At 32.5% G+C, this 27,598-nt stretch overlaps 1 protein-coding gene across 5 annotated transcripts in view; it reads left to right on the plus strand.

The window, feature by feature from the left end:
• The window catches only part of LOC140437293 (zinc finger-containing ubiquitin peptidase 1-like), a 52,128-nt gene that overhangs the window by 12,087 nt on the left and 12,443 nt on the right, over positions 1-27,598 (plus strand). For all 5 annotated transcript variants that reach the window (XM_072526729.1, XM_072526730.1, XM_072526728.1 and 2 more), the window contains 2 exons: positions 9,015-9,132; positions 20,441-20,607. In XM_072526729.1, the coding sequence (XP_072382830.1) occupies positions 9,015-9,132; positions 20,441-20,607 (285 nt within the window). The remainder of the gene's footprint in view (positions 1-9,014; positions 9,133-20,440; positions 20,608-27,598) is intronic.

The following is a 27,598-nucleotide window of genomic DNA, read 5'->3' on the forward strand; positions in this document are numbered from 1 at the left end:
ACAATTTTACGTTTTGTCATAGAGGGCGCCACGTGGATCATTCCTAATGATCAAATTGAGTCTAAAATTTTTATTAGAAAATATGACGTAAACATCATTTTTACGTAAAATTGGTACTTTTGTTTAAACATGATAATTTCTACCGTTTTCGATAAAAACGCAGTCGAACTGCTTAGAGTCTTAAAAAAGGATTTCAAATATTATTTCATTTATGAAAAGTATGCTTTGGACTGTCAGATAATTGTTGTTGGTAAATGTCATTTGTTCAGAGTAAATTATTTTTGATGTGACAGTGTAGTGTAATGTTGCATTTTTTAAAAGTAATCATTACTTTTTTTGATTTAAATGCCTCGTCACAATCATTTTATCAATGAAGAAATGCGAGATATGATTTGCGAATACGCACAAGAAAATTTTTGTGGTCGCTCGGCAGCCAGAAGGTATGGAATGCTATACGAGAACAGAAGGCAACCAAATCACAAAACATTTGCAAGATTATATCGTGGTTTAGGTGAAACTGGGTCATTTCACACTAAAAATCGGGGTGGCCGACCGAAACAAATCACAGCTAATCAAGAAGATGAACTTTTGGTTCGAGAGTAGATGCAAATCGTGAAATAAGGTCACATCTATCAGCAGCAACAGGAGTAAGTCAGTCGTTTATTGTTAGAATTCTAAAAAAAGAGAACCTCAATCCTTATTACTTCACTCCTGTTCAAAATTTACTTCCAACAGATCTTCCACGACGGTTAATTCGTGGAATACAGGGAAACTATTAGCAAAAAACGAAAAACAAAAATTAACTTTAACACCCTGTATCTTTTTTCTCAGCAACATTTTATTAAGGCATATTTGACCCAATAGCCATATTTTGGTCCAAATAACCTGTCCTTAGTCTATGTCCCAATAGTTATGACTCACCCTGTATATAAGATGTACAGATGTACGTATTCATTCATTGAGCCCCATGCTCTTCAATTTGATCATGGATGAAATCATCAAAACCGTTAACAAAGGAAGAGGATACAGAATGGACAATAAAAAAATCAAAATACTCTGTTACGCAGACGACGCAATATTGATAGTCCAAGATGAAGATAGTCTACAAAGACTGGTCCACAGATTTAACATAAGAGCAAAAGAATTTAATATGACTATCTCATCTCAGAAAACTAAAACAATAGTAGTCAGCAAAGAACCAACCAGATGTAAAATAGAAATTGATGACATCAGTATTGTACTAAGTAATGGAAATAAAATACTTGGGAATTACACTGTCTAGCTATGGAGACATGGACAAAGAAGTGAGAGATCAAGTTCAAAAAGCAAATAGACTGGCAGGATGCCTTAATAACACTATATGACGAAACAGACACATTGACACTGAGATGAAGTCAAGAATTTATAAAGCCAGTGTAAGACTAATAATGACATACGCCTCAGAAACAAGACCCGACACAGCCACAACGCAAAGGCTACTGGAAACGGCAGAGATGAAAGTACTGAGAAGAATTACAGGAAATACGCTGAGAGATCGAAAGAGAAGTGAAGACATTAGAAGAAAATGTAACGTACAGTGTATAAATGAACGGACACAAAATAGAAAAAAAGAATGGAATAACCACATAAGCAGAATGGAGGAGACCCGTGTCGTCAAAATAGCAAGAGATAAGTCACCAATTAGCAGAAGAAGTATCTGACGACATAGAGGTATTAATCCGCCAATGAACAAGCAGAATTGTTTATAAAGAGGAAGAAGATAAAAAGATAATAAAGATATAAGATGTACAACAAAATAAAATACCAATACTAGTAAATAAATTGATGACGCTACGATCCGCTGTTGATATCTGCGAAAAATAAATATTGATAATGCTAGGAAAGTTGAAATAAAAGAAAGATGTATTGGTCAGTACCCAAACATCAGGGAAAGACTAATCAATACTTAGTGTAGGTTAGAAGTGACCAATAAATATTTAGTCGCCGACGGGTAAGACAATTTGGCCTTAGAACAATACTCCAAGACCCGTATTAGGAGCCCTTACCATATCATTACTCTGGCCCAAACTCCGTTCTCTGTACAATAAAAATAAAAAATAAAATAATAACGTTTATTGCCATTAAAATATTTATATTATAACAAGATATTTCAAACTTAAAAATTTTATCTTCTTTCTTCTGATGCCCTCTTCTGCACCATCCACTGTTTGGACCGTATTTTGATTGTTCCTGTCGTTGACTCCTAGCATCTTTTTCTGTAGGTACTTCTTTTGGCATCGTACCTACTTTCCAGATTGGTCTTTGATTTAACCACCTGGCTAATTACTGATTAGATATTCGATCAGTCTATGTTTAGTTCTGTACATCTTCTGGATACGATTTCTGTCGAGGATGTTTCTTGTTTTCAGAAGTCTTCTTGTGGTTTGGTGGAAGAAGTACCTTGTCCTGTTCTCAGCCAACTCCGTCAGTGGTGTGTACTGGAGCCTCTTATGGATGGATACCTTTGATACTCTATCTTTTCATGTCGACCCGTCGATTGTCGACCCTTCTTCTGAAAATATAACGAAGGATTCGATTTTTAGCTATAGTTGCTTTTACCTTTGTTTCTTGAACATGCTTCGTGAAATTTAATCTTCTGTGGAGGTGGACTCCTAGGTATTTGACTGATGTTTTCGAGTGTATGACGTTTCCTCTCATCGTGAGGTCGACAACTGGTGCGCTGGTTTGCTGTGTGAAGATGATGTCTTCTCAACGTTTATCTTGATTTTCCATTTGTCCGTGAATTCTGATATCCTCTCGTCAAGACGTTAGAAAAGTGGTTTTCTAACGTCTTGACGATCCTTCTATCCTCTTTTCCTGATGTGTAGATTGCCGTATCGTCTATTTGTTTTTGAATCTGCTGGTAAGTCTGAAACAAAAATGTTGTATAAAATGGGCGATAGGATACTGCCCGGAGGCATTCCTTCTTAGACTTCTTGCATCCTGAACATTTTTGGGTCAGCTGAAAAGTTCTATTAGTTAAATATGAGTCACATATGTTAACTAAATAATGTGGCAATCTAGCTCTCTCCATCTTGTGAATGAGGGCTTTCTTCCAGAGCGTATCGTACGCCTTTTCAATGTCGAAGATGGCCATTCCAGTTTTCTGGTTTCGGTTGAAGCATATCTTCGTGACGCTGATTACTCTTGCTAGCTGTAGTAGGTCGCTGTTTCTTCCTCTTCTGAATCCTAATTGGTCCTCTTGAATTATTCTTCCTCTTTCCGCATGCTTCATTAGTTTTCTGTAGATGATCTTCTCCAAGATTTTTCTTAGTGATTTCAGGAGAGATATTGGCGTGTAGTTTTCTGGTCTTCTTTCGTCCTTTCTTGGTTTTAGTAAAGGGATGATTTTTGCATATTTCCGGTTGTTGAAAATCTGAAAATGCAGTGCAGTTGTACTATCATTTTCTTCGGAAGTTCCTTGAGTGCGATGTTGTGGATGTCTTCCGTTCCTGGTAGTCTGTTTCCTTTTAATCTTCTGATCATTTTAGCATCTTCTGTTAGATTTAGATGATCTTCTTCCTCTACTAAAAATTTGTTCTGTCTTTTTATTCTTTCGTAGGCGTTGTTGACTTCTTGTTTGATTGCTTCGTTCGACATATTTTGATTTTACCTCTGTGTTGCTGCCATTCTTCTTGCGATTGCATCCACTTTTTGTTGAGTTTCGTAGTGAATTCCTCCCTCGTCGAATATTTGTGGCATCTTCTGTTTTGTCCTCTTCTTGGATTTTAACATCTTCTATACGTTTTCATGGTTTTCTTCTGCTTCCTAATATTGTTGTGTCATTTATCCTCGGTGATGCTTTTTAGTCTTGTCGTTATTTCTTCGGATAGTTCGTCTCCGTAGATCTTAAATTCCAGTGTTCTAGTCCTTTAGAAGGCTCTTCTGGTCATATTTCTCTCCTTTATTATTTCCTTTAGCTCGTTCGGAATGATTGGTCCGCTCTGTTGTTCGTCTTTTCCTTTGGTATGTTGTTTTCCATGACTTGCTTGATTCTTATTGTGATTTCTTCTATTTTTCTTTCCGCTTCTTCTGTTTATTCGAATTCTCCTCTTCATTTCCATTTGATTTAGCTGTCGTCTGTAGTTTGGCCAGTTCGCATCTTTCCATTTCCATCTTTCTACCGGTTCGATCGTTGGGAGGTCAATTCTTGATGTCATGATTCCGGTTACTGGTTTATGGTCGGAACTGCATTCGTAGTGAATTCTTACATCTTCCTTAATAACTTCTTTGGTGACGAATATGTCGAACGTTGAGACGTTTTGCCTTGGATTTGGGTTTCATCATCTTTTGTCTGTCCTCGTAGTATTTTAGAAGAAGCTCTCCTGTTCGTGTGATGTCGACACAGCTCCGTTCTCTGCCAATGTTTACGCTGTTTTATACCTTTGCGAGTGTTCTATCTTGCGCGTATCGAATGGTAGTGGTAGGTATCGGTGGGAGCGTGTGCGTATAGAGATGGCAAGCCGGCGGCGAGAGCTGGCGATACCATGGTTACAATGCGTTCTTAGAGATTTTTATAAAAAAAAACGAATGCTCAAGAACGGACGATGTTGCAATTTTAATGCGGTCTCATGTTTCTTTAAAAAAAATGAAACATTGTATAGAAAACTAAAAAAAATTAATTATTATAGATAGATAGAACAATGGTGGAGAATGTCTATCTAAAATAAATTCTGTATACTTCTATTTCCGATATTCTTTCTCTCTATAATACGGATATTTGATATATTTTCTGAAACGTAATTTTCATTAATTTTACAATTTCTGGAGGATTTATTCATTGTTAACATTTTCCACAGTGTCTTATGTTTTCTCTCTGATTTAGCTGGCGAGACATGCATGTTTAATATCGTGATATTTACGTTTAAAATATTCATGTGGAAAAAGATTAAATATTCATCTAATATCGACTTTGTATCAAACATTTAAAAATTTCATTCGGTGTTCATTAAAATTAAACGTGGTTTCCTTTTCATTTGTACTTGAGAAGTTTGTTATTATAGTAGATTTATACGTTTGCCTTGTGCCAGTGACATGGAAAATATATTGTGAGTAATTTATGTTTAAGTTGGCCGGAGCTTGTTTTCAAGCAATCGTAAACTTATTTTTTAACTTCATACAAATACACTCTCGTAGCACTAATTACTGTTTCCCGTATTCTAGCGCAATTTAATACACCTCCGCACTTTTGCACTATTTTATTTGTACCAATTCAAATGTTTTAGTTTTTTAAGTCGTCTAGTAACATATTATCCAAACTACAGAATATTTGAGTTCTCATGCTGGTGAAGCATTTGCTCGTGAACCCTTGGTTTTTTTCCTAATCACTTCATTGACGGTTTCCAGATCCAAGTTCTATGTAGCTTATCATTTTAAGTATAACAAGGGGAATCGCTATGCGTCGCTTTTCTATTGCTTCCACTGGTTCATCCCCATAATTGAATATCATAAATCCAAATTGGTTTAAAGTTTTGTTTCGTTAAAGCTACATTGTACATTGCTAAGATGGAGTGTTGACCCATTAACCAATATCTTTTTCTGTATTTTAGCTTAAGCTCGTCATCATTTTGCTTCATATGTGGTTTCCCTCTTAGCATCTAATTAAGGCACCGTTAATTAATAAATATATTAATTTATTTATTATTAAAGTACTCGAAATAAATATTTTTTTGCAAAATACATTGCTAAAATTCAGCACAAATCTTTAGAAATGAAAAAATTACCTATATTGGGTATTTCCATTTCTGCTTCTAATCACGTCATGATATCTGCAATTCACGCTTACAAGAAGATTTTGAACGCTGTTTTAGTCTAGGCCATTCCAAAATTCATCCAGAAGTCCGTATGCTTGTTACGTCGGTTCGGTTGAGATGGTAATTGCCTCCCAAGCATATCCCAGACATGTTCTATGGGGTTAAGAAGATCGGGCCGACGTGCTGGCCAGTCCATTGTTTCAATACAACTTAAAAGAGGTAATCTCGAGCAAGTGGGCTGCATGAAGTCTAGGTAATGTGCATCAACAAAAAATGTTGGTCAGTATAAGCGGCAAAAGGTATAACATAATCCTGAAGAATGTCCAATTTGTAGCGCTCAGCAGTAAGATTTTCATTATTGAATACCAGCAAGTCCGTGCGTGCTGTTAATGAAAAGTCTGTCCACACCATAAGCGAGACTCTACCAAATAAAATGGTATTCGTTATGTTACATTGTGCATATCGTTCATTTGGAATTCTAAAAACACGAACTTGTTTATCACTTGTATGCAAGCAGACGCGTGACTCATCTGTCCACAGAACTCGTTCCCAATCCTCTTCTTCCCAATTTACATGGTACCTACGATGATCTCTGGTTAACACTGGACCTCGGGTAGCTCGCCTTGCTTCTAGAAGTCGTTGTCGAACTGTTTCCAAACTTATTTGGATGCCACCTGTGTTTTGAAGTTTAGATTGCAACAGTCGTGTTGTTACAAATGGTTGGCTTAGAGCGAAATGCTTTAACAAACCTGTGGTCATTTAAGTCAACCTTGGACGAAAATTCAATACAAATTAAATGGGTCAATTCTCTGTTAGACGTAATACAGTCTAGCTTGGACTGAACTATTTCAAATAAAATTCCAAGGATTATCGCATTCAAATCCGAATCTGAATCCGAAATCAGAAATTCGCTCAAGAATAGAGCATTCAAGAGCAGCCTTTTTGAAGATGAGGAAATTTCTGAGTAACCAAAGACTCAATCTGCAAATCCGATATCGGATGGTATAATGTTATATCCACTCTATTCTTCTTTACGGTGTCGAAGCCTGGACTGTTAATGTTGACTTAATGAGAAAACTGGAAGCTTTTGAGATGTTGCTTTTTAGGAGAATTTTGAAGATACCATGAACCGATCATATTACGAACGAAATGGTGTTGCACAGAATGGTAAGAGACAGAGAACTGAGGACCACCGTTAAAACGAGAAAGGCAGCATATTTGGGGCACATACTTAGAAATGATAAGTACGAGTTGTTGCAGCTGATTATAAAGGGTAAAATCGAAGGAAAAAGGGGTAGACGACAAATATCCTGGCTGAAAACTGGACTGGACCGGGTTAAACACACAGACGCTCTTAAGAAAAGCAGAAGATAGAGACGAATTTGCAATGGTTTTAGCCAACCTTCATTAGTGTAGATGGCACTAGAAGAAGAAGAAGATCGCATTCAAAAAGTGTTTCGTGTTATAAAATAAAAAACCAAGATGTTACGTATTATTTATTAAAAAATTATAATAGTTCTAGTGATTTTAAAATAGTTTCTGTATATTTATCTAAATATACAGAATAAAAATATGATGTATATTTATCTAAATTGATAACTTCTCTGCTCGCTAGGGTAGAAATTTCATTGCGTATACAGTTAACAGCTTACCGGGTGTTAAGATAATGATGGCCCCAGCAATCGACCTTAGTTATGGAATATATATATATATATATATATATATATATATATATATATATATATATATATATATATATATATGTATATATATATATATATATATGTATATATATATATATATATATATGTATATATATATATATATATGTATATATATATATATATATATATATATATATATATATATATATATATATATATATATATATAAAACAAATATTTTCTGGGAAGGTGTTTAAATCTCTGCTTGAATATGAGATCAAAACCAGAGGTCTGGGATTGATGTTGTTTAAAGTTGCATATCTTCTAGGGATGTTGACTACATTGATCCATCTTATTCTATTCACAGCAGCTCAAAATAGACCAGTTGACGTTAGACTAGTCCATTTCCTAAGATTGGCCAGACAGGATATACGTCTACGTCCAGGGCCTCTCTTGCCCTCAATCTTGCCATGTAGAATCAATTGTAGACATCGGTATTTACTATCACGCATAATATGGCCGAAAAAACCAATTTTCTGTTTTTTACAGTGTTAATAATTTCTTTTTCTTTTCTTAGCCTCTAGAAAATAGTTGTGTTAGTTGTGTGATGTACCTATATATGAGACCCTTAACATACGTCTGTAGCACTACACTTCAAATGCCTTTAATCGTTTTAAGGCATCTTCTGTAAAACTCTACTCCGTAGAAGAGGACACTAAAGACGTAACATCTAAGAATTCTTATGCGTATATTAATACCTAAAGATAAATTGCAGGGAATCTTTCTAAGGCTGTTAAAAGAGGTTTTGTCAATGCAATTTTTTATTTCGTAGCTGCTATTCCAGATATCCTTAATATTGCAACCCGAATAGTATATTTTCTCCACTCTTTCTAACGGTTTAACGTTTACTGTAATTTGGGCGTTTATGTTGGTGTTCTTAGTAATGATCATTATTTTTGTCTTCTTACAATTTAGTTTTAAGCCGTATTTGTTACTGCATGTTTCTACAACATTATTACTTCAGTCACTCGGGCTATTTACCTCCCAATTTTGTCTGACTGAACCGATTCACTTGAAATTTGGCGAGAAATGGTAAAGTGGTCAAATAACAAAAGTAATATAACGCCGATATGTGCTTCCGCCCCAGGGGTGGTTGCCACCATTTCTCGTAGGTAGAAATTCTTTTGCTCAAAATAATCACGGGAATCGATAGAGGATTAAATTCTAGCAACTTTTGTTCTATAGAGTTTTTTCAGAAAGTCAATAATGTTTGAGCTATTTATGGTTGAAAACTGCGAATTTTCATTGAAAAAAGTCACGTTTTTAACCGGTTTTCAATGAAACATGCATACATATCGCAGTTGATATTGCCAATTTTATTTTTAACGTCTTTTGGAGTAGTTAGATTAATTTTCATTCTATCATATCGAATAATTACTGAAAGGGTATCATCTGCATTCACTTTCGGATTAAAGATAATAATATTCGGATTAAAATAATAATTTTTATATAATATGAGCTTGTTTTACTTGTTTACTTTAAACACGTTTTTTTTTAGCGAATACGGTGGAGGGATAAATGGCGAAGACCATTGGAGTCTAGCTTCATATTCTAGTAACAATACAAATAACATAGGTGCTGTTAAAAGTAATATTAATATAAATTCCAATCCTAAGGTAAGTGTACATTACTTTAGATTTTACCATATTTTCTAAATGTATATGCGAATGCGTATATTTGGTCACTATATTATTTTGTGCTTTGTTTGTTTAAGACATGCTTAAATAATTTTATCTAAGTCATTGGATAACAGTATAAAACTTTTTAAAAATATTATATAATAACTATATTTCACCTTTTATTCCTGTCTCTCATGGCCTTTTCAATAATTCGATATTTTCTTAATCCAACTAATGTTTGATAAAATATTGGGTAGGTTATTCGCCTTAGTCTCTAACTTTCATATTTTTTACAAAGCTATTTGAGGAACTTATGATTGTAGTTCGAGACAGGTCTATAGAAAAGCTGCTTCAAATATTAGAGTAGCCATAATCATTTCCAAGAATCAGAGATGGCACTTGAAGAAAAAGAAGAGTATTATATACTCTATTTAATGGTAATAAACCACTATTTGAATTTAATTTTAATTAAAATCGTAGTGCATTCCCATTAAATATAACAGATAATATATGAATGTGCCGAGTGTGGGCAATGCCGAGTACTGGCAAACTGGCCGAACAGAAAGTGTCACACTGATATGGGTTCCAGGTCATAGACGACAATACACGGCAATTAAAGAGCTGATGAACATGCCAGATGAGGATCCGCTATAAAATACTTCCGAACCCATAAGAGTGCTAAAAAGTGTCTTCCGCTAGTGAAAAAACGCTTGGATCCGGATATGACATAACTCTTACTTGGAAAATATACATGGCATGCGCCATTTAAGGGACACATTAAGGAGACTTAAACTGCAGAATCTGTAGCAGAGAACCTAAAACAATCAACCATGACTTTCATGACTACGAGGCACTAGATCGCAGGAGGCAAATACTGTTTGGAGACTATCGATTGATTCCAAAATCATATGGTATCTATCCTCTAGACTGGTATAGGCTGATACAGGGTTCCAGAATCCTGGAATGGGTGTCATGAGGGAATGGAAGATATACAATAAGCCAATTGGCTGCAGTAACACCACCAGTTTCTAACAGACGGCTTCTGAAAAAAAAATCACAGAATTTTTCGAAATAAATATTCCATCTTTAGTGTTGCTACCTAAAATAAGTATAACCACAAGAAAAAGGTGAAAAGTTAAATTTTGACTAAGGTGAAAGGCAAATGTGGTTAATACTTACAAGGTAAAAGATAAACATGTTTAAAGCCACTAAATACCTGGGTGAAATCATTAAAATGTTATTAAATTGGTATTAGATTACATGATTTCTGCATCCTACAAAATTAGCATGTTTTTGAAGTTCTTGAGGGGAGAAATTACAAATTAGTGATGCCAATGATAAACGCTAACATTATAAAATTTAAAGACAAATACAATTAAGGACTAAACAACACATATACAAAACAATAATTCTGCAACAACTAAACAAATTATATCATGGGAACATTCATCATCAGAGAGAAAATTAAGAAGAATAATATACTATAGACATACAACTAAAATACAACTAAAAGCAATTTATGATAAACTAAACAAGTAACTCACTAAAGAGTTTGATAAATGGATGTGTGACTTTGTTTTATCATTTTTCATATTTGTTTAACCAATTATGTTCTTCGTTCCCCGGTCCTTTTGCTTGGTTTCTGTTAACACGGCGATATTTACGTTAAATTTGATGATTTGTTATGCAATTTCTGTTTTTTATTTGAAAATCCACGTATGTTTCATGTTCCGAATCTCATTTTCCTTTTCCTAACCAGTTGTCATAGTTTAGATCTGTCCGGGCTCAGATGCAAGAATTATGTTAGAGTGTGTCGCGTGTATCCCTTAGTCAAGGAATCCCTACAGTACATTCAACCAGCATTATCTAAAACTATAATTGATGGTTCACTCAGACTAGGTAATAGTTTCTCCTCAAGCCATTTAACAAACATATCTGCATTCATGTTTTCATGGTAATCAGCAGATTTTAATTTTGAAGAAAAAATCAAATCTCAATGTTAATTGTTTTCACGTATTCGATACAAAATATTGCGAATTTCAAATTTTTCTCCATCAGGTAAGTCAATGCTCCTAGAATGTTTACGAGTTGTTTTCTTGTCTTCGTGATACTAAGTCACAGTAAGATCTTCTTGAGTATCTCTGATAGTCTTCATTACAGTTTTTAGCTTACTTTCACTTATCCCGAGTGCGTCACAAACGCGTTGATTTATAAATAATAATGACTTTAAAGGTCCACCATTGTTTTTTTTCATGGTAAAGTATTTATGCATATTTGCAATTAATTCATCAATATAAAACTTACGTCTAGGCATGATGGTCACTTGAAACTACACGTTTGAATTACAATATACTGAGTTTAGATCAATATGACAGAAACTTTCTTACTGTTTTCTTACAAAGATCCTAAACACATTAAGAAAATTAGCCTAATGATGATTAGGAATGCCGATTGCAATTTAACTATGTTTGATAAAAAGTTTAGAAATGGTTGGAAATCGTACAAAAACAAATTGAAATGTTTCCCACAATTATTTTATTTTTAGTACAAGTATTTTCATTTGAAAATAAAAAGTTAAAGTTATTTACCAAAACCATACCTTTAACCTGTAATCACAGACGTTTCAAAAACGGTACACTCTAGCAGGCATATGGTAAATCTAACCAACACTATTTAAATTGACAAAATGTTCTAATTTACTACGAAGTATTTTTTAACAAAAATTAGAAGTGATATTTTAGTACTTTGCACATCTACTTAGGTGAAAGAAATCTACGTTAAATAATATTATGCAATAATACTATTTATTAAAAGAAATGTATGCAAAACTATGAACAGGGAGTTAATGATACATATTTATTTTATACCTAAAATTTAGCAAAGTGTTAAACATTATGGAGAACACCAGTGCAGTTTACCGTGCCTTTTGCTACAAGGAAAGGTTTTCTGCGAATTCCATTAATCGTTTAGAGGTGTAAGTTGGTTGAACTACTGACTGTAGCTAAACCCTATTCATTCTACAAATGCCCAATCGTCAACATAACCACGTGTAAGCCAAACAGGGTCGTACTGATGTACGACCTATGTATCATATGATTTTTAAAAATATTTAATTTTGATACTGTTAGTGTAAGAATTTCTTGAAATTTAATCATTATATCACAATTAAACTAAACTCTAAAAAATAACACGACCAGTAAATAACTTAACAATAACTATAACATAAATATAACACAATATAATTAACTTAAAAATCAACACGATACAATTTGAATTTAAAATGATGGCAAATTAGGATCTGTAACATGAGAATATGTCTCGCTTACGGTAATAAATTCATTTTTATAGCCTCTTGACGAATGAGACGGCGAATATCAACACGTGCTCATGTTTACTGATGGGAATTTGGTAAAAGAATATACTTTACAGTCTATAACGGGTATAGTCATGAGGTACGGCGAGAACGTGGGAATAAGCCTTGTGAGTAGAGCTTCTGTTGTAGAGGCTTCTCGATATTTATTTGGACATACAAGTATTGGATTATAACGAAATATTTAACTTGGTGACACTAAAGTATTTCTAAAAAAGCGCTAGGTATTGAAAATTCGAGCTCGATATATTGGTGTAAGAATCATATAATTATAGAAATTCCTTGATAAAGATTGTACTTCATTTTTAATTTAGCCTGTCCTTGACGCACAGAATATTAAATAATCGTTTAATTATTTTTTTAGACAAGACTTAATTATTTGAATGAATATTTGATATATAGTTGACGTTCTTGTTAATTTTATTAAAATAGGAAAATATAACATTCCATATGTATTCAGTAAAATACAAGACAATAGTTTTTTGTATTTTTTCAATTTGTATACATTTCAAGACTAAAGTCGACGTTACACTACATGATTTATCACAGGACAAAGTCATATGAGGTGGGTTATGATTCCTCATTTCTATGATGTTTAAAAAAATCATGTTTACACATGATTTTTTTAGTGTGATAACTGTTGTGACTTATGATATGATAACAATGAGGTTATGTTGATTAGTGTCGTTGCAGATGCGGTCGTAGCATTTGAGATCACGGCTATTATCGTTGCATGTGCGGTCATTGCCTAATAAACAAATAATATTTTTACCTTTTTCTACTACTATCACATGAATAATTCTATAACCAAATTTTTGTAAGATTTATATAATATTTACCATAGACGTTGATAAGAGGAGAAAATGTTTACTAATAATTTTATTACGGCAAAAAGTATTTTGATATAAAAAAACTTGCTTCTTTTGAGAGTTTAGTGGGATTATGTGCACTAATTTAAAAAATGAAGATAGTTGATTTAATAAACCTTAGTGTCACATAAATAAAATATTGTTCTGGAGCTATTTCTTTGTGGCATCTTATGCAATTTACTATTTTAATGGGAAATAACCCACAATTTAGGTTGAAAATTAAATTTATTGACTGATTAAAATGGTAGTTTATACATGCAGTCTAACATCTGGAAAAACAGTTTGGAGAGCTTGAATAACAGCATCTTCAAAATCAAGCGTCACTGTTGTTGGTTTCCATCCGCCTAGTTTTTTTGTGAGTTTTGTAAACAGCCTTCTATACGTTTTCATTTTTTTGTCTACTTTAAAATGTATAATATATGTCTGAATTGTCAATATGAATGAGTCAGATTCAATTAAATCGTTAGAAGAATTTTTTTGCAAACAACATAAACAAAATTTGTTTTATTTTTAACAATATTTTGTATTTTGACAACGGCATCCGATTTGGAAGTCAAAACGTCAATAAATTTAATTTTCAACATAAATTGTGGCTTATTTCCAATTAAAATAGTAAATTACATAAATAAAATATTAACGAATTGTTGATTATTTCTATATAAATTGGCTACCTTACTGTTTGTGTCAAATGTTAAAAAGGATTATAAATTTAAAAATTGGAGTTCCTTCCCTATGATGCTTTCATGTCTTTTTATATTTAATGTTTATTAGTTAAGTACAAACATTTAAAAAAATCCTTCACATTTTATCCAGGCTTAGGACTGGCTATGATGAATCATAGGCATGTTTAATTTTTTTATCTTTTTTTTTAACTTTTTTTATCTATTTTTTCTGTTTTTTTTATCTTTGTTTTTTTTTTGTCATTTTTTTATTTTAATGTTTTTTAGTGAAATTTTTGAATATTTGCCGCGGACACCAAAAATGATTTTATATCACAAGAGCGCTGCTATAATTCTGTTGCACTCTTTATCCTATTATCCAGTTGAATATACATTTCTTTTCGTTTCTGATTTTCTAGGTTTAAGTCCATTCTATTTAATATGAAATCGAAATATTCTGCTTCTTTTCTTAAATTTTTTATGATAATGTATATGTTTGGATGAGGTTTCTTTAACATTTTGTTTAACCGGTTGTTCCATCCTTCCTCGGCATTATTTGTTCGGTGTCGGAGGCCATGGCAGTTCCACATATTCATGCTAATCACCGGATTTTCTAGCCATTCGTTAACGAAGTAATCATACAATTTTGTCAAATTTTCATCTTCCGGAGAATCAGATTGAATAATTAGCCACCCGTCTTCTATTTGCTCCAAAGGTAAGTATGCCAATGCAGAACACATTCTTAAATGAAGTCGAACGTTATCGTTGTTAATGTATTGTGTTGTCAGTCCGATCGACTGAATGTTCCTCCAAAGCGACTGATTAAAATGGTAGTTGCATCCATGCAGTCTAACATCTGCGATAATTTCTTTATTAAAAGATAAATATAATAAAAATTCAGCCATGCCCGTTCCAACGTGATCTAGTGAAAAAACTGTAAATAAAGCAGGCCCGACCAACTCAGGTTCTACCAGTCAAGAACCCATTAAAATGTCATTAAACAAAAACACAAGTCTACCTCATTCATACATGAGTGATAAACAAAAAGAAAATAAAAACAATCTTAAAACAGGACACTCATCTTGGAATACCCAACCGAAAAAAGAAAATAAATACAAACCGATTATTGGAAGCAATGAAACGTCTACTGTAAACACCATTCCTAGACAAGGTCATGTACATGTGTCCCGCATTGGTGTTGATATGAAAGCCGATGATCTTCTAAAATTTTTGGGTGAGACCGTACCCAATATTACTTTTACCTGCGTTGAATGGCGTAGAACTGACAAATACTCCAGATATAAGGTATCTTTCCCTTTCGATAAAATTGACGAAGTCTACAGTCCTAATATTTGGCCCAAAGGAGCTGCCGTTAGGAGATTTAACTTCAACAGAAATTTTCAGCACACAAAGAAGACGGAGGAAGAAACCTAGAAGCTTCTACAAAATTTTATCAAAATAAACTAATTCAAAAAGGTACGGTAAGCATGTTTCATGTTAATTTGCAGTGTATTTCAAATAACACTCCGGCTTTTCATTAGCTAATTTCTTTTGTAGGGTAAAAAAGAAACAAGGCGGAGTTGCAATTTATGTAAAAGAAAATCTTATGTATTCTTCTCTTAATCTAAATCAATATAATGTAGAGCAAAGTTCTGAGTTTTGTGCAATTTATGTACCTTCAATAAAAACCAATATTTTAACTGTATACAGATCGGGTAAGGGTGACTTTGACTTATTTTTGGTGAATTTTGAAAATGTCATAACATCCTTGCTTAGTAAAGCAGACAAAATTATCATACTTGGTGATTTTAATATAAATTTTAAACTTGAATCTGAACCTTTTTTTGATATTCAAAATGTATTAACATCTTTTGGTTTAAAAACAACTATAAACGATTATACTAGAATCACATCCCAGTCCAGTAGTTGCATCGACAACATTATGACAAATTTTTCTGAAACTATCTACAGAGTGGGCGTATTTGAACCTTGTTTTTCTGACCATCGAGCTCAGTTTTTATTTATTGACTCTGAGCATAAAGTTGTTGACACTTATCAAACATTTCAGCGGTTTATTACTTCTTCTGGTTTACAGAAGCTTAAACGTGCGCTAGCTAGTACAAATGTCGACTTTTTCTATGATATTAATAATGATCCTGATTTTTTAACAGTCTTTCTTACCGAAACTTATAACAATTTAATATTAAAGAATTTTCCACTAAAAAAAGTACGACAAATGGCTGAAAAAACACCTGTGCAATGGTTTAATAATGAATTAAGGTCTTACAGATCCAATCTTTCTCTTGTTAAACACATTGCAGATGCCACTAAGGATCCCGATTTGTTCAAAGTATATAAACAACAAAAAGTTGAATATAATCGGCAATTAAAAATTGCTAAAAAGTCAGCTTACTATAATTTTATTACTAATTCCAATAATAAACCTAGAGACTGCTGGAAAATGGTAAATTTCGAAAGAAACTACACAAGATCCAGTGCGGTACAACCTGATCTACCTCCAGACGAAATGAATCAATTTTTTACTACCATTGCAGAGAATATAATTACATCTCTTCCCAATATTAACGTCGATGTCCTCGTCAATTACAGAAATTATCCTTCTCCGAGCAAGTCCTTTTTTTTTCGTCCCGTTCTGGAAGAAGAGGTCTCTCAAATAATAAAGTCTCTTAGTAATTCTAATTGTAGGGACGTTCACGAAATTAATAGCAAAATTTTAAAAGAAACTTACCTAATAATTTTAACACCTTTCACTCATCTTATTAATTTAATTCTATCAACTGGAGTATTTCCAGAAATACTAAAATACTCAAAAGTACTACCAATCTACAAAAAAGGTGATTCCTCAAAAACTAACAATTACAGACCCATAAGCATTGTTTCTACTTTTGGGAAAGTGATTGAAAAAGTTATCAAACAACAATTTTATTCCTATTTTGAGTCAAATAATTACTTTAGCAACTCACAATATGGATTCAGAAGTGCTCGTTCTACTACGAACGCGGTATTTAATGTTGTGAGCGAGGTGATTGAGGGGCTTGAATGCGGCAATCGCATAGCAATTTCTCTTTGCGACTTGTCGAAGGCTTTTGATTGCGTTCCACACGACATTTTGCTTCACAAATTAAATTACTATGGAATCAGAGGTATCCCTCTTAAGCTTATAACTTCTTATCTATGTGGCAGACACCAGGCGAGTGTCTAAAGGTCATCTCTCCGATTTTTTATCCGTAAAACATGGAGCCCCACAAGGTTCGGTCTTAGGACCTCTTTTGTTTATTATTTATGTCAACGATCTGCCTAAATTCATATCTCCGTACAAAACCATACAATTCGCAGATGATACGACATACGTTATATCAGGAAAAAATAATGATGATTTAAAAATGTCTCATGAGGAAGTTTCTACTAAATCTAGCTCATGGTTTGCTGCAAACAAACTAAAACTTAATTCTGATAAAACGCAAAATTTGGTTATATCTGCAAGTAATTTACACAATGATCTAGTTAACAAAGAGACTGTTAAACTATTGGGAATAACCATAGATAATCGACTTAACTGGTCGGCTCATATCTCACAACTTAAGAAAAAACTATCAAGTTCATTATTTGTTATTCGCCAACTAGCAAGGGTTGTCAACTTTGAAACATTAAAAATGACATATTTTTCCTTATTCCACTCTCATCTAAACTATGGTGTAATTATATGGGGCAATTCAACAAATGAACTTCAAATTTTTAGAATGCAAAAGAAAGCTATCAGGATTTTAGCAGGGGTTAGTTATCTAGAACACTGCCGACCTTTCTTTATCAAATTCAAAATTATGCCGCTACCTACTCTGTTGATATTTCAAGTTTTAACTGAAATTCACAGAAAACGTGCTCATTTAATAAAGCAGTCTGATGTCCATGTTCACAATACGCGAAACTGTCACTACCTACGAACAAATCGCTGTAGATTAAGTCTTTCAGAAAAAAATAGTCTTAATTATAATTATTACAATATTTTACCAAAAAGTATAAAACAGCTAAGCTGTAATAGTTTCGATAAAGTTATAAAAAAATATCTTCTAAAACATTGTTTTTACTGCTCAGAAGAATATATGACTCATTGCAGAACATCGACTGAACTGCTTACCGTAACTTTGCCATAAATGTTTTTCTGTTTATTATATAATATGTTCTTGTTTGTATATATTATTTAAGTTACGTTTTATATTCGTTTTGTTAATACTATGTATGTTCTTTTTGACTTTTTACAAACAATATTTGTATTGTTATGTAGTTAAATAAATACTCTACTCTACTCTACTGCGAAAACAGTTTTGAGAGCTTGAATAACAGCATCTTCAAAATTAAGCGTCACTGTTGTTGGTTTCTATCCGCCTAGTTTTTTTGTCAGTATTGTAAACAGCCTTCTATACGTTTTCATTTTTTTGTTTGGTAGAAGCGCATACAATACGGGAACAATTCTTGTTTCATCGTCAGTGCTGCTCATGCTAAACTGTTTGTAGGAGCTCTTAAATGTACCGTCGATAAAAAATCTGTTTTTGTTGCTAACGTTTCCTTTGCTTTCGAAGTCGAAAACATAAAATTCTTTCTCCTTCTTCAGTGTCGTCAAAAAAACTCTGACCATCTTCTAATGTCAACATTTCCAGTGGGATACGCTGGTTCTGGTCCGACACCAGTTTGTAAATGTATTGAACGACAAAGTGTAGACTTACGTGAGGCATACAAAGGAATTTCACTCACAAAATCGAGCCCTTTTTTAAATAGTTTTTCGAACTGTTCCCTGTAAATGTCTGGGGTTGCAGTGTCTTCTTCTCGAGCTCTCTTTTTTGAAATGTACGTAGACTTTTTTACTTCTAAGAGAGTTACATCGGGGACACAGGTGTGTTGGTTGACTTCGAGTAATTCCGTCAGTTTTGTCTTCATCCTCCCTTTACAGTTGTGGTGACGTTCTTTTACACATACCCAAGTTACAACATCTTCCATATTCTTCCTATGTTTTCGATACTGATATCCAGCGTGAAGAATCCTTCTTAGATTTCTAGCTTTTAAGTAAAATATCTGATCGCAAGTGCAACGTTACCTGCCAAAATATTTTGGATTGACCGCTTTTGCAACGAAAATTACCTTGACCGCATATGCAACGACCGAATCTGGACCTATTTCATGTTGATTTTTCTTTTTGTTTATGGTCATATAGATATTAGACACAGTATAGGTAATAACTATTAGATTTATAAACTATTACAATGGACAATGAATCTTTGCTTGTATTGACTTCCTGACTTTTAATAATAATACGCCGGCAATAACTGCGTAGGTACAGCTAATATTAAGAAGAAACTGATCTGACGCCTTTGTACTTGCAGGTGGCTCTTACGAAGAGATAGTGGACGGGGTATATCAAATTTAGGGTTAATATTATATTATACTAAATTAAAATATAAAACTAAATAAATAATAAATGAAAAATACGGCACAGAGAAGACAATAGGCGCAATATCAAAGCAACAAACAAAAAATAAATAAATGAATAAAAGATGTTGTCTCTGGCGAAGGGAATGTCACTGAATTGACATAAGAATAAGTCGCGATATTTAAATATGTTGGTGTTACCGGTATTATTACCGAAAATCATAAGGTTTTATCATGCGGAATGCGTACCGTTCTATTCTCCTGTGACGAGCTGTGACTAGTCGCATGACAACGCTTATGACAAAATCATATGACAAATCACACAGTGTAAAATGTAAATTTCACTCCATGTAGTGTAAAGTCGACTTAAGACTAAGTTTTGACAAAATATATGTATGAGCATCCATGCATAAATTGTGCACATTTTTGTGTTCATCGACCCATGCCTTGAGATAAGTGATGAGACGCTGAGTCCATTCAACTTTCCCCGTCTCTTCCGTCCATCGTCTTTGCTAGTCATCTGTCGCTATTGCTCTCTCTCTCTCTCTCTATCTCTCTCTCTCTCTCTCTTTCTCTATTTCTCTCCCACATACACACATATTAATATGGTTGAATGTTGAACGGTCGCCATTTTGAAAAAACGCGTAGGAATCACCAGTAATTATAAAACATTCGGAGCGACACAAGAGATTTAAAATTATATATCACTTGCTACATGATCCCATTTAAAATAATTTTACAAGATGGTATCCTAAAATAATGTACAAAGTTGGCGTAGTTCAGTTACTCAAAAATTTATTCATTTAGGTTTTATTGTTTAGAAAATAGTTGGGGGGGGAGGTGGACTTTTGACTAATACTGTTGATATTCGTGTTTCCTGAACTAATTTTATCCTCGAAATATTTGAGTTAATAAAGTCATGATTTTTGCCATGTTTAAATTAAACAACACACCGTATTTTTTAGGTAAATGGAGGTGGTGCAATCAGTCCGAATAAAGTCAGCCATGGTCACGGGTCTCCTTTACGTTCGAATTTAGATCTTAAATTGAAAAACCCTCCCAGCACGCTCCAGTGCCCGATGTGCAATTATACTAGTACAAATCCGAATAAATTAGAAGAACACGTAAATCGGTAATAATGTCTTATTGTTATTTATAGTGTTTTTTTCTACAAAATTGTCTCTATGAATTAACAGGAGAGTAAATAGACTACAAGTTATTAAACAATCTACTCATTCCAATTACACTGGTCTGCAAAAAAAAAATTTTTCTTCGTTTTGTTTTCATGAATAATGTCTTTATGTTTGGTGCTCTAAATGCGAAATTTACAATGGGAATAAACACAACACATACTTTTCATATAATCTTCATTTAATCAAAAAACGATATTATTTGACAAACAACTATAAAAAAAAGTTATAAAGTACTATGTTTAAATTTTATACTAAAAAATACTATTTTTTAGGTATAGGTTATGGAAGTATCAAAGTTTTACTAAATCTATCTCAGTATGATGATAAAATAAAAGTTTTTTGTAGTTTTCTTCCTTCTCATTGCTGCAATTGGAGATTCTCGGTAAATTGCATAACAAACAACCAACAATCGATCAACAGCATTGCTGCTGGTCATTTCCCATTGTATGTGCTCAATGTGCCCTGGTGAAACCTTTCACCATGTTCATCTCATAGAGCATCCAGATTTTCAGGAAAATTTAAGTGCAAATCTAAAAAATCAATCTTGAGTGACATATTGTATCCTAGATATTCATAAGCACAAAGAAGTTCTTGAATGATTTCTGGGTAGTTATCAGCTTTCCTTCTTCTTCTTTAGGTGCCGTCTTCTTAGCGAAGGTTGGCGATGACCTCTGCAAAGTCTTCCCTATTTTGGGCTTTCCTTATTAAACTTTGAAAGTCTAATCCTGTCCAATCTTTGATGTTGCGCAGCTATTTGTCGTCTACCCGTGCCGCGTCTGCCTTCTATTTTCCCTTCTATAATAAGCTGAAGGAAGTTATACCTGTCGTGTCTAAAATCAAGGAAGTTATCAGCTTTCCTATTGCCAAGAAAATTATGACACACTTCTATTAGAGCTGTACAAGCTCTTTTTTCTGCTCTATTTAACATCAAATATATCAAAAGCTCTTGTATTTGCAGACCAACAAAAGTACTTTCTTTCTACTTCGCGTCATTGAGTCGGAGAAACTTAGCTTTAAGGTACTGAAATCTTTTACCATTTTTGTTCACAGCTTTTACGAAATTTTTCATGAATTCCAGCGGTATGTGAAGTGGTGGCAGAAAAACTTCTAGTCTAGTGCCACTAGAGGTTTTTGATATACATTTTTAACTCCAGGTGTTAAGTTGTTTCTTTTTCGCCAATTTTTCACTACGTAATCTCTTGCACGACTGTCATTTACACAAAAAAAAATAGCAAAACTTAGTATATCCTCTCTGTAAACCAGTAAGTATAGCTACGACTTTCAGATCAGCACATATGTACATTAATCATAACATTTTTTATAGCAGTAGCTAGCAAACTTTTCATATCATCATTTTAAAAGTTACGTTTTCCCTTGCTACTTGATTTTTTATTTGAGCCCATATAAGTTCGATAGGGTTCAGCTCACAATGATAAGGAGGGAGGCGCAGAACAACAATGTTCTTTTCACGAGCTATTTCATCGACAACGTATTTCTGGTATTCGAGTATAAGCTTTTGCAAGATTTAATAATTCTGCTTGCAATATATTGTCATCGGATGATATATTTCTTTGAGAGAGCCAGTTCATGATGTCAGCTTTCATTAAATTTTCTCCGAATTGCATACTTAATCAAGCTGAATACGTTTTCTTCCTTTCAATTTTTTTCAGAGATGTATCTGACTTAGCTTCTCGTTGTTTGAATTGTTTTAGAACACTTTTCGTAGACATTTTAATCAAATCGCTACTTCTTCTTCTTCTTGTGGTGCCTATCCGTTACGGATGTTGGCTACTAGCATGGCAGTTCTAACTTTATTGACCGCAGCTCGAAATAGTCCTGAAGTGGTCAAGGAAAACCATTTTCGAAAGTTCTGGAGCCAAGATATTCTTCTTCTTCCTGGTCCCCTGTATCCGTAGACCTTTCCTTCGCCTTCCATATTTGTCACTATAAAATTAACTCTATAAAAACGTATTAACTGCTTCAGGTTAACTATAGTACTGATGTATTTTAGTAATAGCAAGAAACAAAGTGGTTATCAATAAATCAGTTGTTGATCAACAAAATAATGGGAATTCCCAAACAATTAAACAAAGTGGAATTGTGTTTGGGAGCAAACTAAAGCATCTATTGTTTTATGTTAAAACGTAAAGTTTGAGTGTTAATAAAATTAAATGATTTATTAAATGAGTTTTTAATTCTATAAATTTTCTTTTTTGTCTGAAATATGAAAACCTTAAGTATCTATCATTAATTACTGTATACCTTATTTTATCTAGCCTCAAATTATTGTCGCTCAGATATTGGGCTGATACTGCAATTTGGGTAAAAAAAACACTTTATCTTGTAATGTAATAAGTAGACTTCGGCAAATATGCATATTGCATATTTTGCATATTGTGCATATTTTATGCAAATATTTCATATTTTGGCATATTTGTATAAAAGTTTGCATAAAGTGCATAAAAGTTCAGATTTTTATACTGTATTTGAAAATTTTTAAACATACCAATTTATTTCAATTCTTGTATAAAATTTTGTAGTCATTTTAATCAAGAAATGATCTAAGTACGTAATCTCTACAGGTACAAAACATTTACAATTTCAAAGAAGATCAATTTAAGTAGCCCTCAACATTCTTAGAAAGTCTCGGTCACTGAGGCATTCAGTTATTGGATAATCGCTAAGGGTTCGCTCATTTGCATTTTATGATCTAATCCCCAAATCTATCTACAATTTATTGTATCTTAACAGCAGGTAAACGGCTAATAGTTTTGTTCCTAATTTAGGGATTTTCCAAAATCTCCCAGTTTATTGAATTAGGTACCTAAACATTTCTAATTTGATGCTCAGATTTGTAAATCATTTTTGTTTTGATATTCAAAGCGTAAACACTCGTTGTGCGCAACAAAAAGGAAGATTGTGATTTTATAATGCCTAAAACAACCAGTACTTCAACTTGGATTAAACCTTATAAAGAGCTGTCTATGGATATGGGAAAAATCTACTGTGCAGTCTGTGGCAAAATTGTAAGTATCTAATATTTTCTATTAAATATCTAATATTTCATACATACAGGATGTTTCCAAATGACACTTACAACGTTTGACTGTAGATACTTCTCGAAAAATTGAACAAAACGATATAGTTAATGAGGAGTCAAACTTATTTACTTTTCGAGATACAGGGTGTTAAAATTAAAAAAAATTAAATTCTTTTAGTTAATAACAACAATAACTTTAAAACCAATAAACGTATTTACTTGAAATTTAGTACTCGTAGGTTGTTTTTAAATGAAAAATAGCTTCCTTTAGTGAGAAAAAATTGTCCATGGTACAATACAATGGTGTGTATTTAGAAAAATTTTTCACCTTTACTTTTTTTTATGAAGTCAGCTATTCTAAAACACAATTATTTTTATTGTAATTGAATTAACAAAAAAAAAACTTTTGTTGAATTTTAAAATGTTATATGATGTACTAATGGTTAGTAACAAAAACTAATTTGTGGATTAATACTGCATTTAAAACACTTAGCGAGTGTTTTTTTTTCCAAACCAGTTATTTGATTAACCAAAAACACCTTGTATATTTTTATATTTTAAAGGTTGGGTTAAAATAAAGGTTTTTATTTTTATTTATAGATAGCATGTGAGAAGAAATTTCAGATAGACCAACATGTGAGAACTGCTTCACACATTGCAAAAAAAGGAAAAATAGGAGGAAAACATCAAACTTCAATGGCTAAATGTTTCCAATCTACTTCAAAAAAATTAGATGAGCAAGAAACTTTTAATGAAGACTTGTGTCGCGCATTAGTGTCTGCAAACATACCGCTTTCAAAATTAGCAAATGTAAATTTTAGTTCGTTTCTAAAAAAATATTGCAAACTTAATGTTCCAAGTGATCGGTCTCTAAGAAGAAATAATGTGAACGGGCTATACTCGTCGGTGTTAATTAATATTAAGGAAGAAATTGCAGATAATTATTTTTACATATCTGTAGACGAAACCACTGATTCCTCAGGAAAGTATATTGCTCATTTATTGATTGGTGTTCTTAAAGAAGATACCTTACCAAAATCTCATCTTATTTCATGCCAGCAACTTGAGAAAACAAATGCTTTAACAATTTCGCGTTTTATACAAGAAACATTAGCAACTTTTTTTCTTCCGACAACTATTCCTTCTAATAAATTACTGCTTATTTTATCGGATGCTGCTCCTTATATGGTGAAAGCAGGACAAAATTTAAAAATATTTTTCCCAGATCTAATACATGTTACTTGTGTAGCGCATGGATTAAACAGAGTTGCAGAGGAAATACGAAAAAAGTTTCCTCTTGTAAATACCATGATATCCAGTGTCAAAAAAGTATTTCTTAAATCTCCTATAAGAATTCAACTTTATAAAGAAATGCTACCTAACATTCCTCTTCCACCACAACCTATTTTAACGCGATGGGGAACATGGTTAGAAGCAGCTAATTTTTATGCAGATCATTTTGTTAAAATAAAGAACATAATTGATACGTTAACAGATGAAAGTTCCCAATCTCTTTTGGATTCTAAACAAACTTTTCAGAGTAACTTGCTTCAACAAGAACTTTCATTTATAAAATCAAATTTTAGTTTTGTTCAAAAAACAATTACTCAGTTAGAATCACCAAAACTGTCATTGTTCGAAAGTACAGCATTAATAAAAGAATTTGCGTCATGTTGTCGGAACGTTAGAGGTAATATTGGAAAAGATATTTTAAAAAAATTTGAAGCTACTATGGAAAAAAATAAAGGTTACCATATTCTTTCTGAAGTAGTCAGTGTTCTAGCTGGAAATATTTCGGAAACAATTAATTTAGAACCAAATGTTTTGGTTAGTTTGAAAAATGCTCCCGTTACATCAGTTGATGTTGAACGAAGTTTTTCCATATATAAATATATGTACTCAGACAGAAGCCACAAGTTTTTGTTAGAAAATTTTGAACACCACTTGGTCATTTATTGTTACCATAATTCTAAATAAGTTTATTCATACTTAAAAATGATGTAGTTACTTAAAATAAATGTAAATCTTAATGAATAGTAGGAAATATTTAGTTATGTACACTTTTTTTTTAAATAAAATTGTTACTATTTTACGATTTTTTTATTTATTTGTATGCATATTTTGTAAAATATTTGCATATTTTCGGGTAAACACGTGCATATTTATGCGCATATTTTCTACATTTTTATTTGCATATTTGCCGAAGTCTAGTAATAAGCCTTGACAAATATTTTCTGATAAGCATTTTGAAATAAACGGTATTTCAGCTAAAGCATATTTTAATAAAAAGTCAATATATACGATTAAATTGCTATAGATCTCCTTCTGGTAATGTTAATGTTAATAGTTCCTTTAAATCCTTAGAGGCGGTTTTGGAGAAGACAGTCAAATTTAATATATATTTAATTATCCAACATATATACTTGCTCGTAATATATATTATAAAATGATTTAAATAAAACGAATTCTAACTACAATACACTTGTAGAAATATCTTTACTGTATCGGTTTACTGATATAGAAAGTCTTAAGGTCATCTAGAGTGGCAAGTACATCAATTTCATGTATTGATCATATTTTTTTAAAACTTTACTTTGTAAGGTCCTACATGTGTACTTGTAGGACTTGATAATGTTGTTAACGACAACTCAACAACAAAAATGGTTTTATATCTGTTTTTCGGTTGAATAATTTCATTAAAAACTGTAATTTTAGTTGAAGTTGACAAATTATTAGATATTCTTGAAAAAAAGTATAATTTTTTAGAAATATTTTTTGATATATAATTAAAATGGTCATTAAAAGACAATAAATTATCCAATTGAAAGCCAAGGTACTTAATTGTTGTGAGGATTTCTATCTTATCATTGTCAATTTGAAGATTAATAGTATTTATATCAATATTTGAGTATTTTTATTTAGTTGTTATTATCATAGCCTTCGTCTTTAACACATTTAACTTTAGTTTGTTGATCTTTAAATATTTATTAACAGACTGCAATGCCGAATTCATTCTAGATACAGCATTTTTAAGTTTGAATCAAAACATGCAAGTAGGGTGTCATCTGCATACAAATTAAAGAAATCACATTTAACAAACAAGTTTATATCATTTAAGTACAATATAAACAAAATAGGTCCTAAGACACTACCTTGAGGTACCCCAATATTATCACTAATTTCAGAAGAAGTAATATCATCAATCCTCACTTGTTGCTTTTTATCCGATAAGTAATCTTTAAACCATTCAAGAACATTTCCTCCAACACCATAGCCTGCTAATTTAGTGAGAACTATATTGCGATCAGTAGTTTGAAAAGCTCTTTTTAAATCAAGGAATACTACCTGTACATAATTATCACTGTCCAATTCAGACATGAATTTACAAAGTGAAAGTTGACTTTTTACGAAAACCTGACTGATTATTCATTAATATTTCATTTTTGTCAACGTGATCAATGACTTTATCATATACTACCAACTCTAATAATTTCTCAATGGGTGTACTAATTTTTAATAAATCTGGAATTTTGGGTAATCTAAGAGAATTATTTATAAAATTTAACCTAATGTGACCATTAGTTACAATTTACATAGCAAATGAAAGGGAGGATATAACGAATATATTAAGATAGGAAAAACAAACAAGGCCACTACCAAAAGGGCACTACACAGCATCTTCGTTATCAATATTTCAAGTTGTATCGTTATTCGGTAAATATTTTGAAATTACGCATAAAAGTTGATTTTGTTAGTGTAAACTAATTGTAATGTAAATGTAAAATAATTGTAATAATTGTATATGATGGCGCAATAAATGAATACTATATTTTGCCATATAAATAATAGTACTTTCTACTGATAAATAAAACGATTCGTGAGAAATTATC

The sequence above is a fragment of the Diabrotica undecimpunctata genome, chromosome 3 (genome assembly GCF_040954645.1).
Source record: "Diabrotica undecimpunctata isolate CICGRU chromosome 3, icDiaUnde3, whole genome shotgun sequence".
In the NCBI taxonomy this organism is placed as follows: Eukaryota; Metazoa; Arthropoda; class Insecta; order Coleoptera; family Chrysomelidae; genus Diabrotica; species Diabrotica undecimpunctata.